Source organism: Phaethon aethereus, assembly GCF_964289735.1.
Source record: "Phaethon aethereus genome assembly, chromosome: 12".
NCBI lineage: Eukaryota > Metazoa > Chordata > Aves > Phaethontiformes > Phaethontidae > Phaethon > Phaethon aethereus.
The window spans coordinates 23,074,487-23,094,740 of record NC_138588.1 but is presented as its reverse complement, the minus strand read 5'-3'; the positions used below and the strand labels follow the sequence as shown (position 1 = coordinate 23,094,740).

General features: G+C 42.7%; 1 protein-coding gene across 3 annotated transcripts in view; it reads left to right on the top strand.

The window, feature by feature from the left end:
* Nucleotides 1-6,048: 6,048 nt before the first annotated feature.
* The window catches only part of CSNK1G1 (casein kinase 1 gamma 1), a gene marked incomplete at its 5' end in the record, with an annotated part of 63,505 nt that continues 49,299 nt past the window's right edge, over nucleotides 6,049-20,254 (top strand). For all 3 annotated transcript variants that reach the window (XM_082004995.1, XM_082004994.1, XM_082004993.1), the window contains 3 exons: nucleotides 6,049-6,226; nucleotides 13,915-13,955; nucleotides 18,598-18,667. In XM_082004995.1, the coding sequence (XP_081861121.1) occupies nucleotides 6,049-6,226; nucleotides 13,915-13,955; nucleotides 18,598-18,667 (289 nt within the window). The remainder of the gene's footprint in view (nucleotides 6,227-13,914; nucleotides 13,956-18,597; nucleotides 18,668-20,254) is intronic.

Sequence of the window (20,254 nt, the reverse complement as noted above, 5' to 3'; positions counted from 1 at the left end):
AGGCAGGATGAGATCACCCATCTCAAAAGAAAATGGGGCTTTCTTGAAGGTCTCTTCTTAAAAGAAGGAAAAAGGAATTGTAGGGCTGAACTACTGCTTGTTAAGGTGGTGATCCATCCACCAAGCATTTTCAGTTTGATTTCTATCGTGTTTTGACTCCCGCATGAATCAAAACTGCACACAGACCTGGCTCAGGTCTGCTTCATTTGATGTGAAGAAAGGGGAGTCATTTGCAATTTCAGTTTGGACAGATTTTCTGAAATTGTGCCACAGAGCAAGACTTAGGCAGCTCTTGTTCTTATCTTGGAAGGGTCTCCAGAGTATCTCAAGTAGGTCAAAGAATTTTCAGTGCAAGGGAAGCAAGCTTTTCCTTTGAAAGACAGGGATAAGGTTTGCTCTGGCTTCTTCACACCAGTCTCTTGATTGCATTGTCTTTTGCTGCTGCTGCTTTCAAACTTAAGGAGTTCACTGAGAAGACTGGGTGGCCGTGAGCAGCGTCTCTATGCCCTAACGAATCATTGGTAAGCGATAAACCTTCCTTCACGCTAGACTGTGCTACGGATCACTACACAAATGGCAGCAGCCTTCAACACCCCCTAGAAGCTGGTTTGTAGCTCTAGCACTGTGGTTTTATTGATGGAGGAGAGGTCATGATTTAGATCTTGGGTCCTAAGTGTTCTGAAGTGTGTAGGATACAAAGTTGGGTTTGTGTGTTTGTTTTTTTTTTAACTTAGCTAACTGTGCTTTAAGTAATTTCCTTTCAAGCCTGTATCTTTCATTAAATAACTGTTCCCATGTTTCCAGCTACACTGTAGTGAAATGAATACTGGAATTGGACTGAGTCACCACTAGGGAAATATCTTCATGCAGCTTTGTTTAAATGCAAGTAACTTTCAGGAGCAATCTTGCTGAGTGGGTGGAAAGGTAGGAAGGAAAATCATTACGAAAAAAGTTTGAATCGTGGCAGGAAATAGTCCTGGCGTTCTGAGTGGTCTTTAAATATTAATGAGACTGACTTCAAATTACAGTCTAGTCTTCATTCTTCTGCCACTCCTCTTCCAAAGCCAACTGTTTTGTTAGTCCTCAAAAGCTGTATTTGATACCATATTTACTGCAGTCATTTTTAGTAGGTAGTAGCACTAGTGAAAGATCTTTGTGCAATTCGATGTACCAACAGCTGGGATCTACTCGTAGTGTTGGCCATAATAAAGAGGTTATCCAATGCCTGGTTCACTCGTTCATTGCCGATATAAATGTCTGTTTGCAGGGGGCTTTCAGCCGAGAAAGAGGATGTTTAGTGTTCACAGACTGTCAGGTGTGACCTTTCCATCCTTCCCCCTGGGGAGACCTTATTATACAGATGGGGAATGGGGGAAGGATGGAGGCACAGTAGCGTATAACCCTTAACAGCCAGAAAATGTGTGGTGTAGCTCTGTACTTAATCTGCCTGAGAAGAATTGAGTTGTTTGTCCCATCTGAGGTGCACTGAGCAAGATGGTTTGTCAAACCGAGCAGTGTATTTTTGACGTTGGATCTGAAACTTGGCATGCTGGGCTTGAGCAGAGTTCAGACTTCGCTCTGGAGGAGGGGGGAAGCTTTATCGAGGCTCGGGAGGGCTTGTGCTCGCAAGAGGCTTGAACAGCCCTTAAAGGAATGATGTATTTGTGTCATCGAGCACTGATGGAGCACCACGTGCCCTGCAGTTGCTGAAGATCAGGACCAACGCATATCAACCATTTGTAACATGTTCAATAGTGCGCCTTTGCCTTTGAGGGGCTTTCAGCTCCTTTTTATTATAGTTAGTAAAATGCTTTTCAATAACAATGCTTGTGCCAGCAGGTCGCAAACAGCTTTGAAAAGATCTGCACCTAGGCATCAGGTCCTGCTGCAAAACAACCTTGCTGTCTGGATCCACCTACTCTGCAGGTCGAAAGCTGGTAGTACTTCACGGCAAAAGGAAGATTAAACACTTCTGGCATCACACAGGAAAACCTTGTAGCACGTTCTGAAACCGCCTGTCTCTTCCCAGTCTACCTCATGTTCATCAGGGTTGTTTGGAAACCCTTTCTGGTGGGTTTAGCTTATGCTGACTTTTCTTACACCTTTTACTGGCCACATAACTGTTAGCTGAATGAGCAAGAAAAATACTAATCTGTTTGCAACTTTATAGAAATTGTATCATTTCTCCTTCCTTTGCTATAATCAGTCCCCATCATGCAGATTTTGCCTCGTTTTCTTTCCGGGTTTTTAGCCCTTCTTCCATGTAGTTCTTTATAGTAGTATCTCCTCAGACCACAGAGCTGTGCTGCCCTTTGTGTCTCACAAAATGCTGTGCACTGGTTTTTCCAAGAGTGAGCTGGGCAGGTGTTGTGCTCTTTCTAGAGACTTTCTGTTACCATTTTGTGAGGTCTGTAGTTGTTTCCCATGGATTATCCAGCCTTGATGAAAATAATGACTTTAGTCTCCAGTGGGGGGAAAAAGTCCTCCTCTCTGGCTTTGGTAGGATCAAGTGCGTTTTCCAAAGTTGTACTTTTTAAATTCATAGAATTCCTCTGTTTTGCTCACTTTTCTTAGTGATCCAGCCCTAGAAGCACTCCATCATCATCCTCACATTTTATTCCTTTCAGTAATGAGCTTCCTTAGTTTCAGTGACTTTTTTTTTTTTTTTAATGCTGTTTGTTTTGAAGTGAGTGTCTCCTCCCAGGACAGGCTGGGGTGGGGTCCAACCAAAGTGCTTTTCTGATATCTGATAGAGCATCGTCATTGCTTCTCCAAGCTGGTTTCACAAAGCAAATGCAACTGTGCTTGCGTCTACGCAAACAGCTTTGAGAAACAGTGCTAACTCACCCCATCAAAATGCATCCTGCCGCTGAAGGTATGTTGGGGATGTCTGTGATGAAAAACCAGTTCATCCTGTTTGCCTGTAACGGATGCTTCCTGTTAATCCATATTCAGTTTTAAGTATTAAATCTTGAATTAATTTGAGGTACGAGTAAAGCTTAGGTAGTACTAAACGCTGAGTTTCTTGTGTCTGAGCATCTCCAACTCCTCTGTCTCTAGCTAGGCCAGCGATGCTTAATCACGAATGGCGTTTCATGCGTTACTTAGTACCACGTTGGGAACAGTATGGCCAAACTGGTAGTACGGACATGACACAGTAGTTCTTAGATGATCTGATGATTTTCAGACCTCCTGGATTTACTGCAAATGTGCTGTAAGGCCTTTTCTGCAGAGATCTACCTTTGTGCAGGGTGACAAGGAGAATTCATCTGCTCTGCAGTCTAGAAAAGAGGGCTGCTGAGTCACGGGCTAGATAAAAATGCTGTGGGTTGTAACCTGTGCAACCTGAGCTGGGTTCTTAGCATTAGTATAAACTGTTAAAGATGGGTGGTTTTGTGGGATTGTTAAGTTGCACGAAGCATCCATCTGCGTGTATGGATGGTTCTTTACACTATTATTAAGTCCTTTTCAGTGTGGTGAAGGTCTTCCTACTACACTGTGGAGGGACCAGCATCCCTCCTATGAAGATGGAGCCTGTTAAGAGTCCTGCTAACTCCCTGTCTGATATAGAAGCCTTCAATAATATATGAACAAGAGCAGTGGAAAATAGTTGCAAAGTAGTGTGAAAGTTGTGCATTCTCTGTATTTAATCTTTGCTTTTTTTGCAGAATTATTAAAAAAAAAAAAAAAGAAATCTAGGGAGAAAGCTCAAGCTGGGAAGAACAGTGCCTGCTTTCGTGCAAACATACAAAACTGCGAATGGAAATGGATAGAAAAGGTCAGAGTTGTACTAAAGACTAGTTCAATGTTCAGAAACTGGAATTTCCAGCTGGTTGCTACCTGCATTTTCTGGACCTAGTATGAATGTCTTCTGCCTTGTATACAGATGCCTTAAATCAAAACAAAAGTTTCCGGAAATAAAAGTATACCACAGTTAAAGGCTAGGGAAAGCATACCCTTATTTCAAAAGGGCTAGTGCTTTTTTTCCAGGCCAGTGGTTTGCGGATGGGTTATGAATTCTTGTCTTTAATTTTGGATGACTGGAAGTAGGTAGGTTGGCTTCGTTTCATGAAATGAACAGAAGAAACCCTTGCTAAATCCTATACTAAATGTATTGCTACAGGAGGACTGAGCCAACTGCCTTAAGTAACTTTTGCACTCTCGTAAATATGGTTGTGTTTCTGGGCGTACCTGATAGTGTTTGATTACTGATGTCCTTCAACAATGACTCTTGTTTAGGTGGTTTCATTTAGCACTTCTCTGCTGACTTTGGAGGTATTTGCTAACTTCCATGCAAACACTGAAAATTCAGCTATAGGCATCCACGCAGAAGTAGGACACAAACCTTGTTTCTAAAATTATTTAGGCAGTCTTCCATTCACATCTGGGAAATCATGAATGCAACAGTGTCCCCGAAAGGAGTACCATCCAGTATGTGTAGGTCCTGGGATGTGGGGGGTAGCTCCAGGTACGTTTATTCTAGGTCTTGCTTAAGAACTGCACCTCGGGCATCTCCGGAGTGTCCACTTCTGCTGCCTAATACCGGCTCCCAGTGCCCCATCTGTACAGACAAAGCATGCTGCAACCTTTTCCTTCGCCCCGCTGATTGCTTGGGAGATGAGGGGAGGCTTGCCCACCACCACTGGTACCTCTGGACTGTCCCATCGGGCTGCAATGATCTGTTGCTACGGAGCCTTCAGAGTTTCACGTCCAAGTGGTAGAAATGTCTTCTGACCACAGCGGGGCCGAGCTGAATCACTCGGCCGCTCCAACGATCCAGTGTGCGTTCATGTCCCAGGAGAGGTCTCGCAGCGAGATGTCAGTCTTCCCTGTGCTGCCTGGACTGCACTTGTGGAGCAGGACCTACTGGGTCCATACAGCTCCTGCCTGTCTTTTCAGGCTGGTCCATGGGCACAGAGGAACCGCTTGGCCTGCGTGGATTGAGAATCTATTTCTTGTCCTCTTTTGGCAGAGTTTTGGCAGACTGCTCATGAGATGCACCAGTGCGCTGTCTGGAGTAGTCCAGAGGTGTCTGCCCTTGGGATTAAGGTGGTGACAAGTTTGGACAGGCTGCTGGAGAAGATCTTGGCCCTCGAATCCTTCACCCACTGCCATTAGAACTTCTATTTTTACAAATCATCTTTTTTTTTGGCAACAAAAACATAGAAGATGAACGTGATAGTAACGTGAACTGTATGTTGATACAGCTTTCAGGAACCTCTAGCTTTTTTTAAAATAATAAATCTTGCTTTGGCTAATTTTGATCATCTAAGACAATAGTCTCAATTAGTAAATATATCTGAGGTCAACTTCAAAAGATGTAAAATAAGTAGAATTTCACTTTTTAGTGTGGTAGACACATGCAACATCCTAAGTGCTTCAATACTTTCTTCTCTTAACACCTTTCATTTGCCACTTTCTATTTTTTGTCTGGCTTTTGTGTAATACCTTATAAATGCATGAAGTGAGAAGAAAACAAACTTCATGCTTTACAGTTGCTTTAGAGATGGGATGTGATCTCCTTTCAGTTTCCACCCGACATGCTGGTGCAATTGAAATTGCTGTTGTTAGTATGTGTGGCGTGAGTCCCCATAACTCCAATAGCAAGCACGGGGTGGGCAGCACTTACATTTCTTTGTGATGTCGGGGCTTTTTATCACAAATTTTTTAAGAAAATGGTAAAGTTCCCATATGGCTGTTAATTTCCTCAAGGCCAGGAAAGTTCTGGACGTTGGCTCTGTTGTACATTTCTTGCTTGGTATTTTAAAATAATGATTTTTATTTCATATATGCTTTTTCTTTTCCCCAGGTAAGAAACCAAAAGCAACCTGCCTTTATTGAAGTTCTCAAGAACATAATTGACCCCTTCGTACATTATCAAGATGCATTAGAAAACTGGATACAGTGCCAAAAGAACTCCATGCATTTCCATGACTCTCTTGAACCCTGACTCAGATACTTGTGGGTATATATTTCTATTATAAGGAGAAGAGTGCATACTCCAATTCCTTTCCGCCAGCCTGCTGGCGGAGATATTTCACTAAGATCATGGACCATCCTAATAGGGAAAAGGATGAAAGGCAGCGGACGACAAAAGGAATGCCGGGGAGGAGCGGGCACGGTTCTCGACCAAGCTCATCGGCGTCTTCTGGCGTTCTTATGGTGGGACCCAACTTCAGAGTGGGCAAGAAGATTGGGTGTGGGAACTTTGGAGAACTCAGACTAGGTAAGAAGTAACTGTTTTAGTGGCCTACATTATGCAGATTAGCATTTCACCACTGGAATATAAATACATAAAAACTTACCCCGGCTTCAGAAATGCGTGTGCTTGTTTCCCAAGTGTCAAGCTGCCTTACCTGAAGCTTCTGACTCAGAAGATGTAACTGTTAGCATTATTTTTATTTGCATAAAGTCAAAGTGAATACATTGGAGAGGCCAAAGATGCAAATTTTGAACAATCCCAACAATGAAGACTGTTCTCAGCGCTGAATGTCTTGCCTAAGGTGAAAAAAAATCTTCTTAACTGCCTGAATTGCTAAATCTTGCTCTCAATTTCTTGTTCATCAGCTAGGGCGCCCTATTAAAGTAATGGGTGAGACTTTCCCAGCGCTTGGCTACATCTTCGCTATTCCACATACTGCACTAACCTCAGTGCCCTAGTTTCAGCCCCATCACCCTATCCCTGATCTATCCTGTGTGTTTAACTCACTGGCGAAGAGCAGGGTGTGCCGACTGGCCATCTGGCTGCTGCTTCTCAGCTGCTGAACTGGCCCAGCAGCCTGTGATTTTTTTTCGTGGTCCGTTGGTCTTCTAGCCACATGTCTTGCAGCTGGTCACCCACACAGATGGCTAGGCTAATGCATTGTTTGTTTAGGGTGACTTAAGAGCCCAATGCACTATGCTGTAGTGCATTGGGCTCTTAAGTCATCCTAAACAAATGATGGTTGTTTTTTAAATGAGCTAGGGGAAGCAGCCGGTGTTCTTAATTACATGCCCCTAAGCTCCCAATACATTGTTTTGGAGTAGTTGCTGTAGATCAGAAGCAGCAGCTTGTGATGGTCTTGATCCTGACTGACTTAAAATGGTTGCATTTCTCCTCTTCTGCTGAATGAATGGGATTGCTGTGGTGGTGAACTTGAGGGTGCTGAAGACAGGTTGGCTGACACAAATACCATTTGCCCAAAACTTGGTATGTATTTAGAATTGAAATGAAAATCATCTGTGCCTCAGGCTCAAGGGATAAATAAATCCATCAGGAAATTGCTTCAGGTAACCAAAGGGTTGTAATACGTAACTACTCATAGTATCTTTGTAGATTGCTGCTCAGAATCTATGTAATCTTAGATTAGTCTATGTGATCTTTCATTCTAAGGTCTGGTTATTGCATCTGTGTGATGTGCCACTTCTCCACAGTGTGAAGATTCATCAGCTTGCTGATCTGTCTCAGGGTAGCTTTGGTTTCAGCATGACATCAGAGAAGTTTCATTGATTTGCAGGAGCAGAGATAATGCTCCAAAGGTGGAGAGAAACCAAGGGCAGGGACAAAACCTCTCACCTTCATGCACATGAGCATTGTTGGCAGCTGAAGATAGGTTTGGATCCTTACAGTAACGTAACATGAATAGCTGTATTGTGTTTTCAAAGCCTCCCCAGCAGCAAACGTCACGTTAGCAGGATCCCCATGGAGATGTTGAATTGCTTTGTAACCCAAGCTCTGCTTTTTGAGGTTCAGCAGCGGCAGTGGATCCCTCCAGGTAAATGGGCTCTTGCGTTTATTTGGCTGGTGCCCAAATGCCAATCCTGTTTTCATCATGGTTCTTTTTCATGTTTCTCAAAATTTTAGTGGTATCGGATTTCTGACTAATGTATTGTTTCAAAGCACAGATGCTACACGAGATTTCACTTCTGAAAAAATCAGTTTACAGAGGTATCCAATTTTGACTATGGAAAAAGCAGCACCTGTTAATTGAGCAGCTTTTTTTTTTTTCAGTACACTGGTAAATGTTGTGTTAATACTGGTTAACTAAGTAGCACGCTGTATTTGGGCAATGAGCCATACGTACTGATAACAGCAATTAGATGTAAGGTCCCTACAGAAGTGTATTACTTTTTTTTTTAAACTTCTATTGCTTTTTGCCAGTCATTATAGCTTTAAGAACTCCTGTTTGCTCAAATATCAGATATTTCTATTGCACAGATGTGATGCTAATTATCGCTGGGGGGAAGGAGAAGCAGTGCATCTGAAATACGAGCAAACAAGTCTCTGATAACAGTTTTGTCCTGCAGAGATGAGTGGCGTGCCCTCTGCTTTTTGGCTTTTTTTTTAACGTGGTTTTGGAGAAGTTAAACACCAATGAATACTTTTAGTAAGACAGGAAGAGCAAAGTCACACACTGATAAACAAGGGGAAATATTTTTCCAGTTCCCCGAAGGATTTCTCTTTTTTTCAGGTGTTGTGTTTTCACTCTAAGCTGCTCTTGTGTCATGCCCCAGTGACAGACAGAGGATTGATTGTTCAGGGAGGAGATGGCATGTATGTACCGAAGCTGTTTTCTGCAAATATCAAGCTTGCTGCTTAGGGTTGATCCTTCTTGCTGCAAATACATATAGCCCCAGGAATATTACTTTTTTGAAGCACGTGGGAGCAGCGCAGTTGGATTCCAGCCTGCAGAGGAGCTGGAATGGGAAGATGAATGCAAAACTCAGCGTCTGGGTAATAAGATGAAATGGGGTTAACCGACTGCTGTTTCTTCAGACAGGCTGCAGATTAGGTGGTCTGTAAGAGCTTTGGTTTCTGAAGTGGCTCAACCTACTAGCAGGGGTACAGTGCCAGCGAAGAGCAGGGGATCTTGCTTGCCATCCTTGGGCTGGGCTCGGCGCGCTTACAGGGTTTCATTGCCTTTCATGCACGGCCACGCTCTGTCACACAGCTCCTGGTTATCTGCCAAGTCACTTCTCCTGCTGCCTTGGGAGCTGGAGCACACCTGAAGTTTTATAATGCGACTTCTGCCGTTATGAGGTCCTGCGTCTCCACCCTAAGCTGATAGGAGAACCGGCATTACGTACGACAGCCTGACAAACGAGCTCACAGAGCTGTAAAATCGTGTGATGTCAGTAGGTGCTCACTGCTTGGGAAAAACAGGATTTAACCTGTTAAATCTAGTGCTGTGATAAGCCACGGCTGTAAACTTCACTGTAGAAAAGATATCACCAGCTGAGCCTACGAACCACCTCCTTACATCAACTCATGGACTTACCCAGTGGGTATTTCTTGTATTTACCTGAAATCCTGAACCATGAGCCATGTTAGGGATAAATAAGGCTCTTCAAACGTCTCGTTTTTCCCAGTGTTTGTCACCCTTAGTTAGTAAAGCAATTAAAAAGGTACTAATGTATAATTATTTCAGTTTCGGTAGGTTGGAGGGTTTTCTAAAATGAGCATTAAGTACTGGATAGACCAGGGGCTTATTTTAATGCGAAGCTGTAGTCTGGAGTCCTAATCTTTTTGTTCTAATGCAAACATTATCTGGCATTTTTGAAACATTGTATTCAATTATTTTAAAATTACGATTGATGCAGTGTTCTCCCTGCTTGGATGGGTCAAAAAAAGTTAGGGGGGCTTGATCCTGTATGTTGCTTATATCCTCCCTTGATAGGCTAGTGCACCAAAGGGATTTTTGAAGAAGTCTGTTTTCGTGTGCTACCCAAAGAAATGGCGTAGTGACCGGAAGTCAGATGTCAGTGTGATTCACGTGGAGGTCTCATGAAGATTCAGCGCATCTCGGCAGCGAGCAGCAAGCCCCAAACTAGAAGAAAAGCTGCTTATTTGTATGTTGCCAAGTCAGAGCAGGTTAATCAGATCTGGGAAGGCGCACTCCAAAAACGAGAACCACCCAGCTGACTCCCAGGCTGCAGTGTGAAGCCAGGAGCTCCTGCTTTAAAACAAGTAAAACAATTTTACGGGGGGGGGGGGGAAATAAATTATAAGAACATCTGATACTGGGGCTGGTTTTGTCTCTGCTTTCCAAATAACAAAATCATGATGTGAATATCAGACTAGAATAATGCTAGATGTGGAGGGCATGGGTAAGAGTAACTCCTGTGTAGGAGCCATTATTTGGAGACGTGCTGTAGAAGGGGCAGCAAAGCTGGCACTACAAAATCAATGTGAACTCATGTTTCAGCTGCCTGTGGGATCTGGTCTCTCTGCAGATGCCATGCTGTCTGGTGTGAGCTCTGCTTGGTCTTCAGGACAACTAGTTGGATGTTTGTGCCATTACCCAGCCCTGATCTGTCATCAAAATGTATTGTCCGTGTAGCAACAAGCTAGAAGGAAGGGTCAAAGCATTTTTGATTTGTTGTCATTGATAAGAGGCTGGTACTTGTGGCTCTTAACTTTGACCTGTGGGAATAGCGCACATGAGAGATTGATCGGTTTGGGCTCCTCTGCTGGTCTGCAATCGGTCTGTATATTCGACGCATCTTACTGCCAGGGCTTGAGAAATCCACTCTGTTAGGTTTCCCACGTGAATGCCAGTGACTTAATGCATTGCTTCTCGTTTAGAATATGTAGTTCGTAATTGTCAGTGGGACTACCCAAAACTGAGGCATGAACTTAATCGCTGCTCCATCAAAAGCTTTGCCTGAACTTGAAAGGCTTTTGTTAGCGCAGTTATATCATCTCAGCTGTATTACAGATCCTTTGTCTTACTAAGTAAGATAAGATGCAGCTTCTATTCATGACTTATTTTACTGTGCAGGTTCACTTTCTCCTGTGAGCAGTACTACCTTTACTCTTCCATTTTAATACCAGTGCTGCCGTGTAGAAGGAGGAAGAAGAAACCGTTACACCTTGAACAGTGTCATAGCAAAACCGAGGGTTAGAGGTCACTCTGAAGCAAGCCAGTTGGAGAGATTTTGGGGATTTGCTTTGCCGTCGTAGCTGGCAAAGCAAGCATCTCGTGCTGCAGCTTTAGGAGGAGGGGTTTGGAGTTCAGAAGCTGGACCCATTGGCACCCCCTTATGTTCAGAGTCTCCCCATAGTGCATGCTCTGAAGGGGATGAACTGAAGGATTAATTAGTCCATTTACCTTTGGCTGCTGAGTAGTGTTTTGCTAACCCCAGTTTAACTGAGGAATTTCATTACCAAAATTATCTTCTATCTAGTCCTCAGCCTTATGAACCAGATCATAATAGGCTGGATTATGGCTCCATATACATGGAGGGTGTTGGCAATGTCCTTCTCTGCCTTGAAACGAGCTTGGAAGAGCACCTTTTCCCCAATATCGTTATCCTATGTTGGTGGGAGAGCACAAGTACCTCTAGAAGGTCTGTGGGATGGATTTATACCCCCACATGTTGAACGCCAAAACTACCTCGAAATGGTACATCTCCAAGATTGTGATGGCGGTTGTGGGATCCGTAGGGGGTGGCGTTCCCATGCCTCCTTCTTTGGGTTTTTTGCTGCTTAAAGCATCTTTCTCACGCGTTTGGGCTGGAGCTTCCCTTAGTCTGGGCTCAGTGTCATCAAACTGAGCATCTTGATAGGAGTTTAATCCCTATCAAGAGGAGGGGAGGAGGAAGTGTCAGTAGGCGAGCTACAGCTGGAGCTGCTGATATGACTCATTTGCTGGTAGCTAATACTGAGCAGATAATTTAAGGGTATTTAGGCTGCCTTCCCTTAATGCCCTTGCACGTTCTCCCCCCGCCAGCCGTCGGATAGCGTTGGGCTGGAGCCCTTATCTGTCTAAAAGGGTGAAGTAGTTTATCCTGCCACCTGCTTTTCCACTGATTTGGCCTTCCAGCTCTTTCAGTGCTTTGAAGCCACCTTCCAACCTCTGAGTGTTCCTGATGCAACTGCAAAACCTACTTTCTACACTTCGTTTCCAGCCTGGACATAATAGCTTTTATGAAAAGTTCTGAAGAAACAGATTGAAACAACCCTGTGTTGCAAGGGTTAATGCCTGGAGCTCAGCTTGCACATCTGCTTTTCATAAAACACTTCCTCTAAGGATACTTAACCTCACATTTAAATGCCTGCTCTTTGTTAAACAGCATTGCCAGTTACTGTGGCAGGTTGAAACTTTCCATAAATTTTTTTTTTGCTTCCTGATGAATGTTACAGCAATCTGCTTGTGCGGGACCTGGACTGGGAGTGCCTGATCCGAAATTCGGAGGAAAGAACTACACTGTGCAACGTAGTGGGGATGGTATCAGAAGAAGTTGAATGCAGAAAATATGAAGCTGTTATGAAGTAAAATAACTAAATGGGGAATTTCACCTGATTAATATGTCAGAATTTGAAGATGACTGTTTGTCGTCTTTCATGTTCATAACGTCTTTAATTTTTTTGAGTCTTCCAATGCAGTTGCTGCATGCAAAGAGTATCTGTATGCAAAGGATGACGTGGCATGTTTTCTAATGGTGTCATGTAAATATGCTGGAGCTGCCCAAACTCCTGCCTGCCCTGAAGTATGTCACTCCCCATCCTGGACTTTCTCAGTAGCTGGTCTGTTCTAAGCATCAACAGCCATTACAGGAATTGGAAAGTAAATGTGTAACAGAGTTGAGCGAAGCTGATGCTACAAACAAGCACTGATAACATCCAGTATAGATTGCTATTGAATTTTGGAGCTACACAGTCACTCAATGAAAGCGTGACTTGTGCTGTAGTGGTTCTAGCAATGATGAGTAAAGAAGGTCAACGCTGTTCTGTATAAAACCATGGGGAGCTTTGTGCAGTGGAGGCTGCCCTCCTCAAAGGATATGGTGGCACTAGAGGAGGTCAGAAAGGTAGCAGAGATGTCGGGATGATGGGACAGATCAGGTACAAGGACTGCCTCAGCATCCTTCCCCAGTCTTATCTCTTCCAGGAGAGTTTGCTGTCAACCATGAGCAGCATGGAGAAGGTGAAGGGGGAGCGATTGCTCAAACTACCTAGCAGAGGAACTGGAGGACATTGAATGATACGATAACTGGCAGCTTCAGAAAGCAGAGAGATGCTCCTTGACACATGTAGCTGTGCATCTCTGCCACAGTTCGCGAAGGAGGCCAAGGGCTTGATTCAAACACCAGACAGGTTCCTGGAGGAAAAATTCACCTCCAGCTGTAGCACACATGGGTAGCAACTGTGGCTCAGAGTCATGGAGCTGCAGTGTAACAGCAGCTGGCTGTGTGCTTGTCTGGTTATACTTGTCCTAGGCTCTTGCCCTTCGTGCTTGCCAGAGCTAGTATCAGGCTAGACTCTGCTTTGTGTTTTGGGGTCCTGAGAATGGGTTTTGATCTCTTAGTGTATTTTCTTAACATCATTGGCACCATATTGCAACTGAGAGTTATTGACCTTATTAGATTATGAGGATTGCCTTTGTGCTGCTTGCATACAGAAGGCATTTTATATACGCTGCCTGCCTGTTCGTAGAGGAAGAAATGAAAGCTGTGTGTTGGTACAAAGGTTATTTTCATATGCCTCCTTGCAGTACTCGCTTTGATATGTAGCACGATTAAGCTAGTGAAACTCCCTATAGATCATAGGATAAAATTGTTCAGTGTCCAGCAGAGTCAAGACATTTCTGAAAGAAATTATGATCTGACTCTCTTCATTTTTTGTTCCCCGGACTTTTTTGGCATGATGTGGGTAATAAAACCTAATGTGTCTGGGATACCTCCTCAAATACTTGCATCGGACATAAGTGCTACCATAAAACATGATTACCTTATGCTGAATGGAAGATAGTGTTTGCCCTGGTGAACTGCTGCAGCTTTTTATTTTGAGGCTTACACTTTGTTAAAGGCATGAACTTCAGTGGGGAATTGAGAAAAGAGAGCTCTGCCATCAGTGACGCTCTTCTGTGTTGCGTCTCTGTCTGCAAGTGTTGAATGTGGAACCAAAAGATTTTTTTTCTTTTTTGTTCACAGGTAAAAATCTCTACACCAATGAATATGTAGCGATCAAACTGGTAAGTAGAAGCTTTGGGTGTTCTTAAATGACTTGTACTTAATGTTAAAAATTCAGACAAAAAGCAACTTTCTCACTTTGGGCTTAATGCTGCGCTCTCACCCTCAGCTAGAATAACTTATTTAAACTAAGATAAATTCTTGAGAACACTAAAAATGAGGAAAGAACTCATCCCTCCACCTGCTGAACACTTTTGGTACCTAAATGGTCTCTAGCTGTCTTGTACCGGTGAGAGCCTTGTTCCTCTTTCCAAGCTGGCTGCCAGGTCCCAGTGAATGTCCCTGGGGTGACCCGCTCCCTGGGTTGAGCCTTTCTGTTCAGGACTCCATCGACTCTCCAGACTCACCTCTCTCTAGATGGGCTGTTGTCAGAGCGTTTGGTTAGGAGTGTGGCTCTGTGCAGCCTGCTGCTCCCATGTTTTTGGGGTCGAGAGGCAGGAAGGGGGGTGTTTCAGGGGTTAAAATACCCTTGGGGGAGAATAGCACAGCTCAGTCTGGTACGATGCTGAGGCTGCAGGCATAACAGGCAAAACAAGATCCAATTTAGCAAAGGTTGGTCTTTCCTCTAGCTGATTTGGGTGGCCGAGGATATATAGCTCCAGCATCTTCAGAATGACTTTCTCTTTTTACATCATAGGATGGTAAAAATGAATCAAATTGGCTCACCAAAGCATTGCGGGAGTTGCGCTAAAAAACACAAGCCTCAACAGTAGCGAACTTCAGAACTTGTGCAAGGAGTTTCATTCACAGCTTTCTTCTCATCCAGTATTACAAGTTATCAGGTTATTTTCTGCCCTGCAGTTGATGTAGCCCTCCCCAGGTGTGTCCACAGTGACAGCTTCCTTGTTTCCAGTGAGTGGTCCAGGTGAAAAGTCTTCTTCTGAAGACTGCTTCAGGGCATGAAGGCACTGTGGTCAACGGTGGTTTGAAGTAGGAGTCTAGGGGATGGAGAAGCTCTCTAACTTGCAGCTCTTACACATTTATAAAATTATAGCCCAGTAGTTTACATTTATGCCTTAACTTTTCCTATCTGTAAACAAAGACTTTCATTAGTCTCTTGGGGTTTTCAAATTCGATGTCTTCATCTGATGTGCTCTTTTTTCAGCTGTATGCTCTTTAATCACTGAGCCAAACCCTAGAATCTGGAGTTAAAGCTGTAACGCTAATTTGATGTTAGCAGCAAGCATGCCTGTTTGCCCAACCGATGTTGTCTGGCAAAATGACAGGAGTCCTTCAGATTGCAGAAGATCAAGATGGACTTGGTGCATTAATTCTGATCATGTTCAAGTGCTGCAGATTTTCTATCTCTAGCGTTCTCCTTATATGATGCATAGTAGATGAAAAATAGTTACGGCTTTGCAGGAAGGACTTGTTTTCAAGCCTGTTGGCAAATGTCAGAAGATATTCCCTAAAACAAACACCTGCAGTGGAGCTTAGGATGTCCTCGATATAGATCCACATCAGGAAGGAGGACTGGTGCTCGCATTTTAGGCAGATCTGACAATAGAAAGTGCACTGTGTACACAGGCGAGGTGTTTTATTGAATCGGTAACGCTTCTAATTCACTTTAAAAGATAATCCCACAAAGTTATAGCATTGGAAGGCATAAGGAAGTAATAATGCAGGAAAAATGCATCTGTATTAGTCCAAAGGATGCTTGTTTCTCTCAAAACAGTGCCTGCAGTGACACCTCCCAGTAACCTGAAACCTTTCAGTAGCCATACGACAGGGCTGAATGGCATTACCTTTATTGCTACCTTAATCTTACCTATTTTTCTGGTAGCATTCTTTCTTTCCACCCCTCCCTCCCCAAATCTGAGTTTTAAAGCAGTTACTCTGCAACACACTCCAGTTTTACTCACCCTGTTGTGATTCACACTTAAAAATCTCTGGTCTTTCATGTGTGAAGGACTGGAATTGCCATCCGGTGGCCATCCAGGCATTTACATACCTGCTCTTTTTGAGATTGAGGAAACAGTAGGAGAGATGGGTGGTTTTTTTTGGTCTCCTAATCTTAAACCATATTCCCCAGGAGTAAGAATTACTCAGCCTCCTCAGCAGCAAATATGCTTCTCTTACATGTGTACTTAACTGTAATTTTATTCATCCCTCCAATAATTTGCAGACTAGAGATAGAATAGCTGCATTCAGCGTGCTTGAAGGCAGCATTTTCTTTTATCTGCATCATTGGACCAAGCCAAAACTCTGCTCCGAGTCCTTCTAGTTGTGTGAGATTGTCTTCTGCAACTGCAACCCTGCTGTCTCAGTTACTTGTGCCTCTTGTCATGACATTAAAACTGGAAAATTGGAGAATTGTGTGATGGATGCCAAAGAGCTGATCAGAAGGTGCTGTGACATTCAGTGCTAATGTCTCCTGGTTTCTCTTAGGGGGTGATAAAATCTTGGAAAAAGGCAGTATTCTCCACTGCCAGCCAGTCTTCTGACTTGTATGTAGCTCACCATATAGCTCCTCATCCTCAGCTGAATGTTATTTGGTTAAGGGCATCTAGTTCATGGAGGAGTTTGTCTTCTGAAATGCCTTAGCCTTATTTACTGGTTTAATCTTCTGAGAGTTGTTAATGCTGAGTTGCACATAGCAGGAATTTCTTCCCTGCATGAAACCAGCCCTTTTAACAGATGGGTGTAGTCTGAGCGCAGGTACCAAGCGCTACCCTCTCGTAGTGACCGTGATGCCTGTTGGTTCAAGCTGTGGATTTTGTATGTCAGGCAGTAGCAATTCAGTTATTTTCACTACAAACGCAACATCTGCCAGCATCCTTAAGCCGTTGGCCTACAGGACAACCATCTGTTCTGGTATGATCTTCTCTGAAGTTGCCACGACTCTGGCAAGCATCCAGAGCTCAGGCTCCAGCAGCGCCTGATGCAGAAGTGGCTTGCGCTTACTCTCCCTGATTTTGTCGTGAACAGCTTCACATCCTGATACATTAATCCTTCTATTTCTGTCCAAATTGTTTATTTGGATAACTAAACTATTCACTGAACAGGCTGAGTTCCCGTTGCCCTAAATCCCTTTGCAGGTGTCTACAGACTCTCCCTCAAGCCACCATCAACAATTATCTTAATTTAAATGCAACTTATGTAACAAACTTGGTTTTGCATTGCTTTATATTTGCCTTCAGTACAGGTTCAGTTTTGCCTTCAGAGTATTTTTCACCATTGTTTTCTAAATAGTTGGTCATATTTGACTTCTGAAGTTTTTAAATACCGGAAAGTTGAGGAGCAACCAGGAGCATTTTTCCCCCTTGCTGGCAGATGGAAGGGATGACTTGAGCTGGTGATGAACAGTTTGGCTGGATGTTGAATTGCCTGAATTCCTGTACAAAAATTGTTCTTCTGACTTAAAAAGAAGGCTTTAATGTGGAGTTCATGCCAAATGTGGACATTAGTCTTACTGTACAGACCAGAGATGAAACAAAGACAAGTGGATCAGCTAAAGCCCTCATGTCCTCCCATGCAGACGGAAGAGTTATTCCACTGTATCAAAGATGCTTGCTCAAACTCTTTGTTGAACCTCTTTTGGACGCTCTTGCTCCGACTCATAGGAGCTGATGTGAAACACAAAGGGACTTTTTTTATGTTGGTCTTAGGGGCCTCCTTTATAGGCAAACTTGTAGATGATGAGCTCATGAAATAGAGAGCTATTTAGCAGGTTTTTGAAATTTGGACTAATTTTGTGCCATGCTATGAATTTTACATAGTTTTGAGCATGGAGCATTTCTTTTGCTTATTTCCCTGCTTTTGAGAACATCCAAACAAAAATTGAGGCAAGTACTAACTTCTATTTCAAAGGTGTCCGTGGGCAGTTGGTGCATCCACATTACTGCCTATCCCAAGTGTACAGTTGAGAAGGTAATTACTCAAGTTCTTAATTCCCTCTGTGTTAACTTTATATTTTTAGAAGCTTTGTAATCTTGCATGTCAATGCCTTTACGTATCGTAGGCATTAAGTTCTGTGCGTAAATTCCAGATGAGTAAGAGTTGAGAAATTTAATGTTTTGGGTGCATTGCAGACTTACCCTTTTTTTATTCTGTGTATAAAAATAGAATATTCTTGAGTGCATTGAGATGTTTGACTGACACCTGCTACTGAAGGGGGAGACTTCTTCCTGTGTATCTACCAGATATCTGGCCGCACTGTAGTGCTTGCTGCAAGCAAGATTGTAGGTTTATACAACTGTGGTCTGACTTAAAACACAGTTATATGACTCAACGTTTTTCAAAAATATAGGCTAGCAACCAGCAAAAATACTGTGGGCAACGACAGTCCACAAAGTGAACTCAGGACTTGATCTTTTGCAGCTTTGACTTTCCTCCTGCCAATGTCCAAGGTCATTTTTCAAGGACCAGGAGCTTTGTTGAACAATTCTTGAATTTCACTGCCATGAATGCACTTTGGATTTAAATGAGGAAGTTATTTTTCCTCCAGAGTGCATATTGCAAGTCTTATTTTTTTCTCTCATTATTTAGATGACATCTGATAGTGAAGTCTGTTGTCAGACTTTCAGTTTAGGGTGTTTTATCTTGAAACTTGAAGCCTTATGTACAGTCACAAAATGTCAAGTATAGGATATAACTTTTTCAGTCAAACTGATTTTAACCAACTTTTTTTTTGTTCTGTTTTAGGAACCAATAAAATCACGTGCACCACAGCTTCATTTAGAATACAGGTTTTATAAACAACTTGGAAGTGCAGGTAAGTAAACCTACCTTAAGCTTACAGAAACTTTGTGATTTCTTTATTAAATCAGATATTGCCATCATATTTGTTGTGTAACTCTGACTCAAACTTACTGAGCTGGACAAACTCTTAGTCCCAAACGAGTTTTTGGAAGAGATTTGGTCAGACTAACATCATAATGATACGGGATAATTATTTGGACCTAGAAACTCTCGTTAGTAAACTGGCTACTGCATTAGTGAGGATTGACTGATATGGGAAATACCCATGTAAGTGTGTTTGTAAAACATAGGAACCGTCAATGGATGGAAAGTTATGTGCGTATAGAATGACAGACTGTAAAAAGGTGACGTAAAGACTTAAAATCCGGGAAATTATGTAAGAAGCATAGAGCTTTTCTAATAAAAACCTGAAATACTGTTTTTGTTGATATTTACTAAATCATAAGAGTGTCCAAAAGCCCATGGGCTCAGTATTCTCTCTGCGACCATAGTCTACAACATATATGAGAAAAATATAACAGGATAAGGAAAAGGTGGGTTTTATTATTTTTTAATTTTTTTCTGGCAAGCTCTCTGATTTCCCTGATGTAGTGCTTTAGCTTATGTCTAATAGTGTTTGGGTTTTTCTTCCCTGAATTTATGGTTGCTTTTTAAACCTATATAGACTTTTAGCATGTGCTGTTCCTCATGCCAAATATTTCCACAGCCCTGACTACCCACTGCACAAGGAAGTCTCTCTGAAGCAAAGACCTTCTCTGCTCCTTCTGTGCCTTGATCATATATTGACGGTGGGCTTTGGAAAAATCTCCTGTAATTTTTTACACTTTCTTCTGATTTTATTTTTCCTGTTTTCCCTGGATGGACCCAGCTTCCACTGGCAGAGGATGTGCTCTCATGTTACCAAAATACTAAGTTGAACAGAATGAAAGATACATCTGCTCTGAGCTCCTAATATGCAGTGCCTGAGCAGTTGTCTTGCATTTTTCCTTTCTGCTTGTTCCAATTAATTTTTCTAGTCAGTTTCCTTAATTTTGTGTAGCACATCCCCTAGAGATTGGGTGCTATTGCACTCTACGTTTTGTGGCGTCTTTGCTTCTTATAGGATGCAAAATCTGGGATTTGGGAACCAAGTTAGTTGTCAGTATTGGAAACACTAAAATACTGTTGTCGTGTTTTTTAATAGGACTCGTCTACTGAAATATGGTGCTCTTTTCTATGTATTTTGTATTCTGGTCGTAGCATCTGGTACTGTGCACAAAGCTCTTGATAGGTTAATGTGATCACTTAATTCCAGTTACCTGTGTTTTTGAGACTTGGGACGTTTCTGCTGAAGCCTGTGTAGTAAATAAATCAAATGTAGGTTCACAGAATAAGTAATAGACTTAATTCTGCTCTTCGCTGCCTACTTGAGTTCTGTTGATGCTTGCCATCTCTGTGGCACCCCAGCGCATGTGCCTCACGACTCTTGAATGAATCCCCATCTGCTTTTTCTACACCTGTTGGCTTTCTACCGCTCCCTAAAGATGTTACTGAGGAATTTTAAAACTGATCAAATGTTGGGGGCTTGGCTTTATTTTGGTTAGATTGAGTATTTTTAATA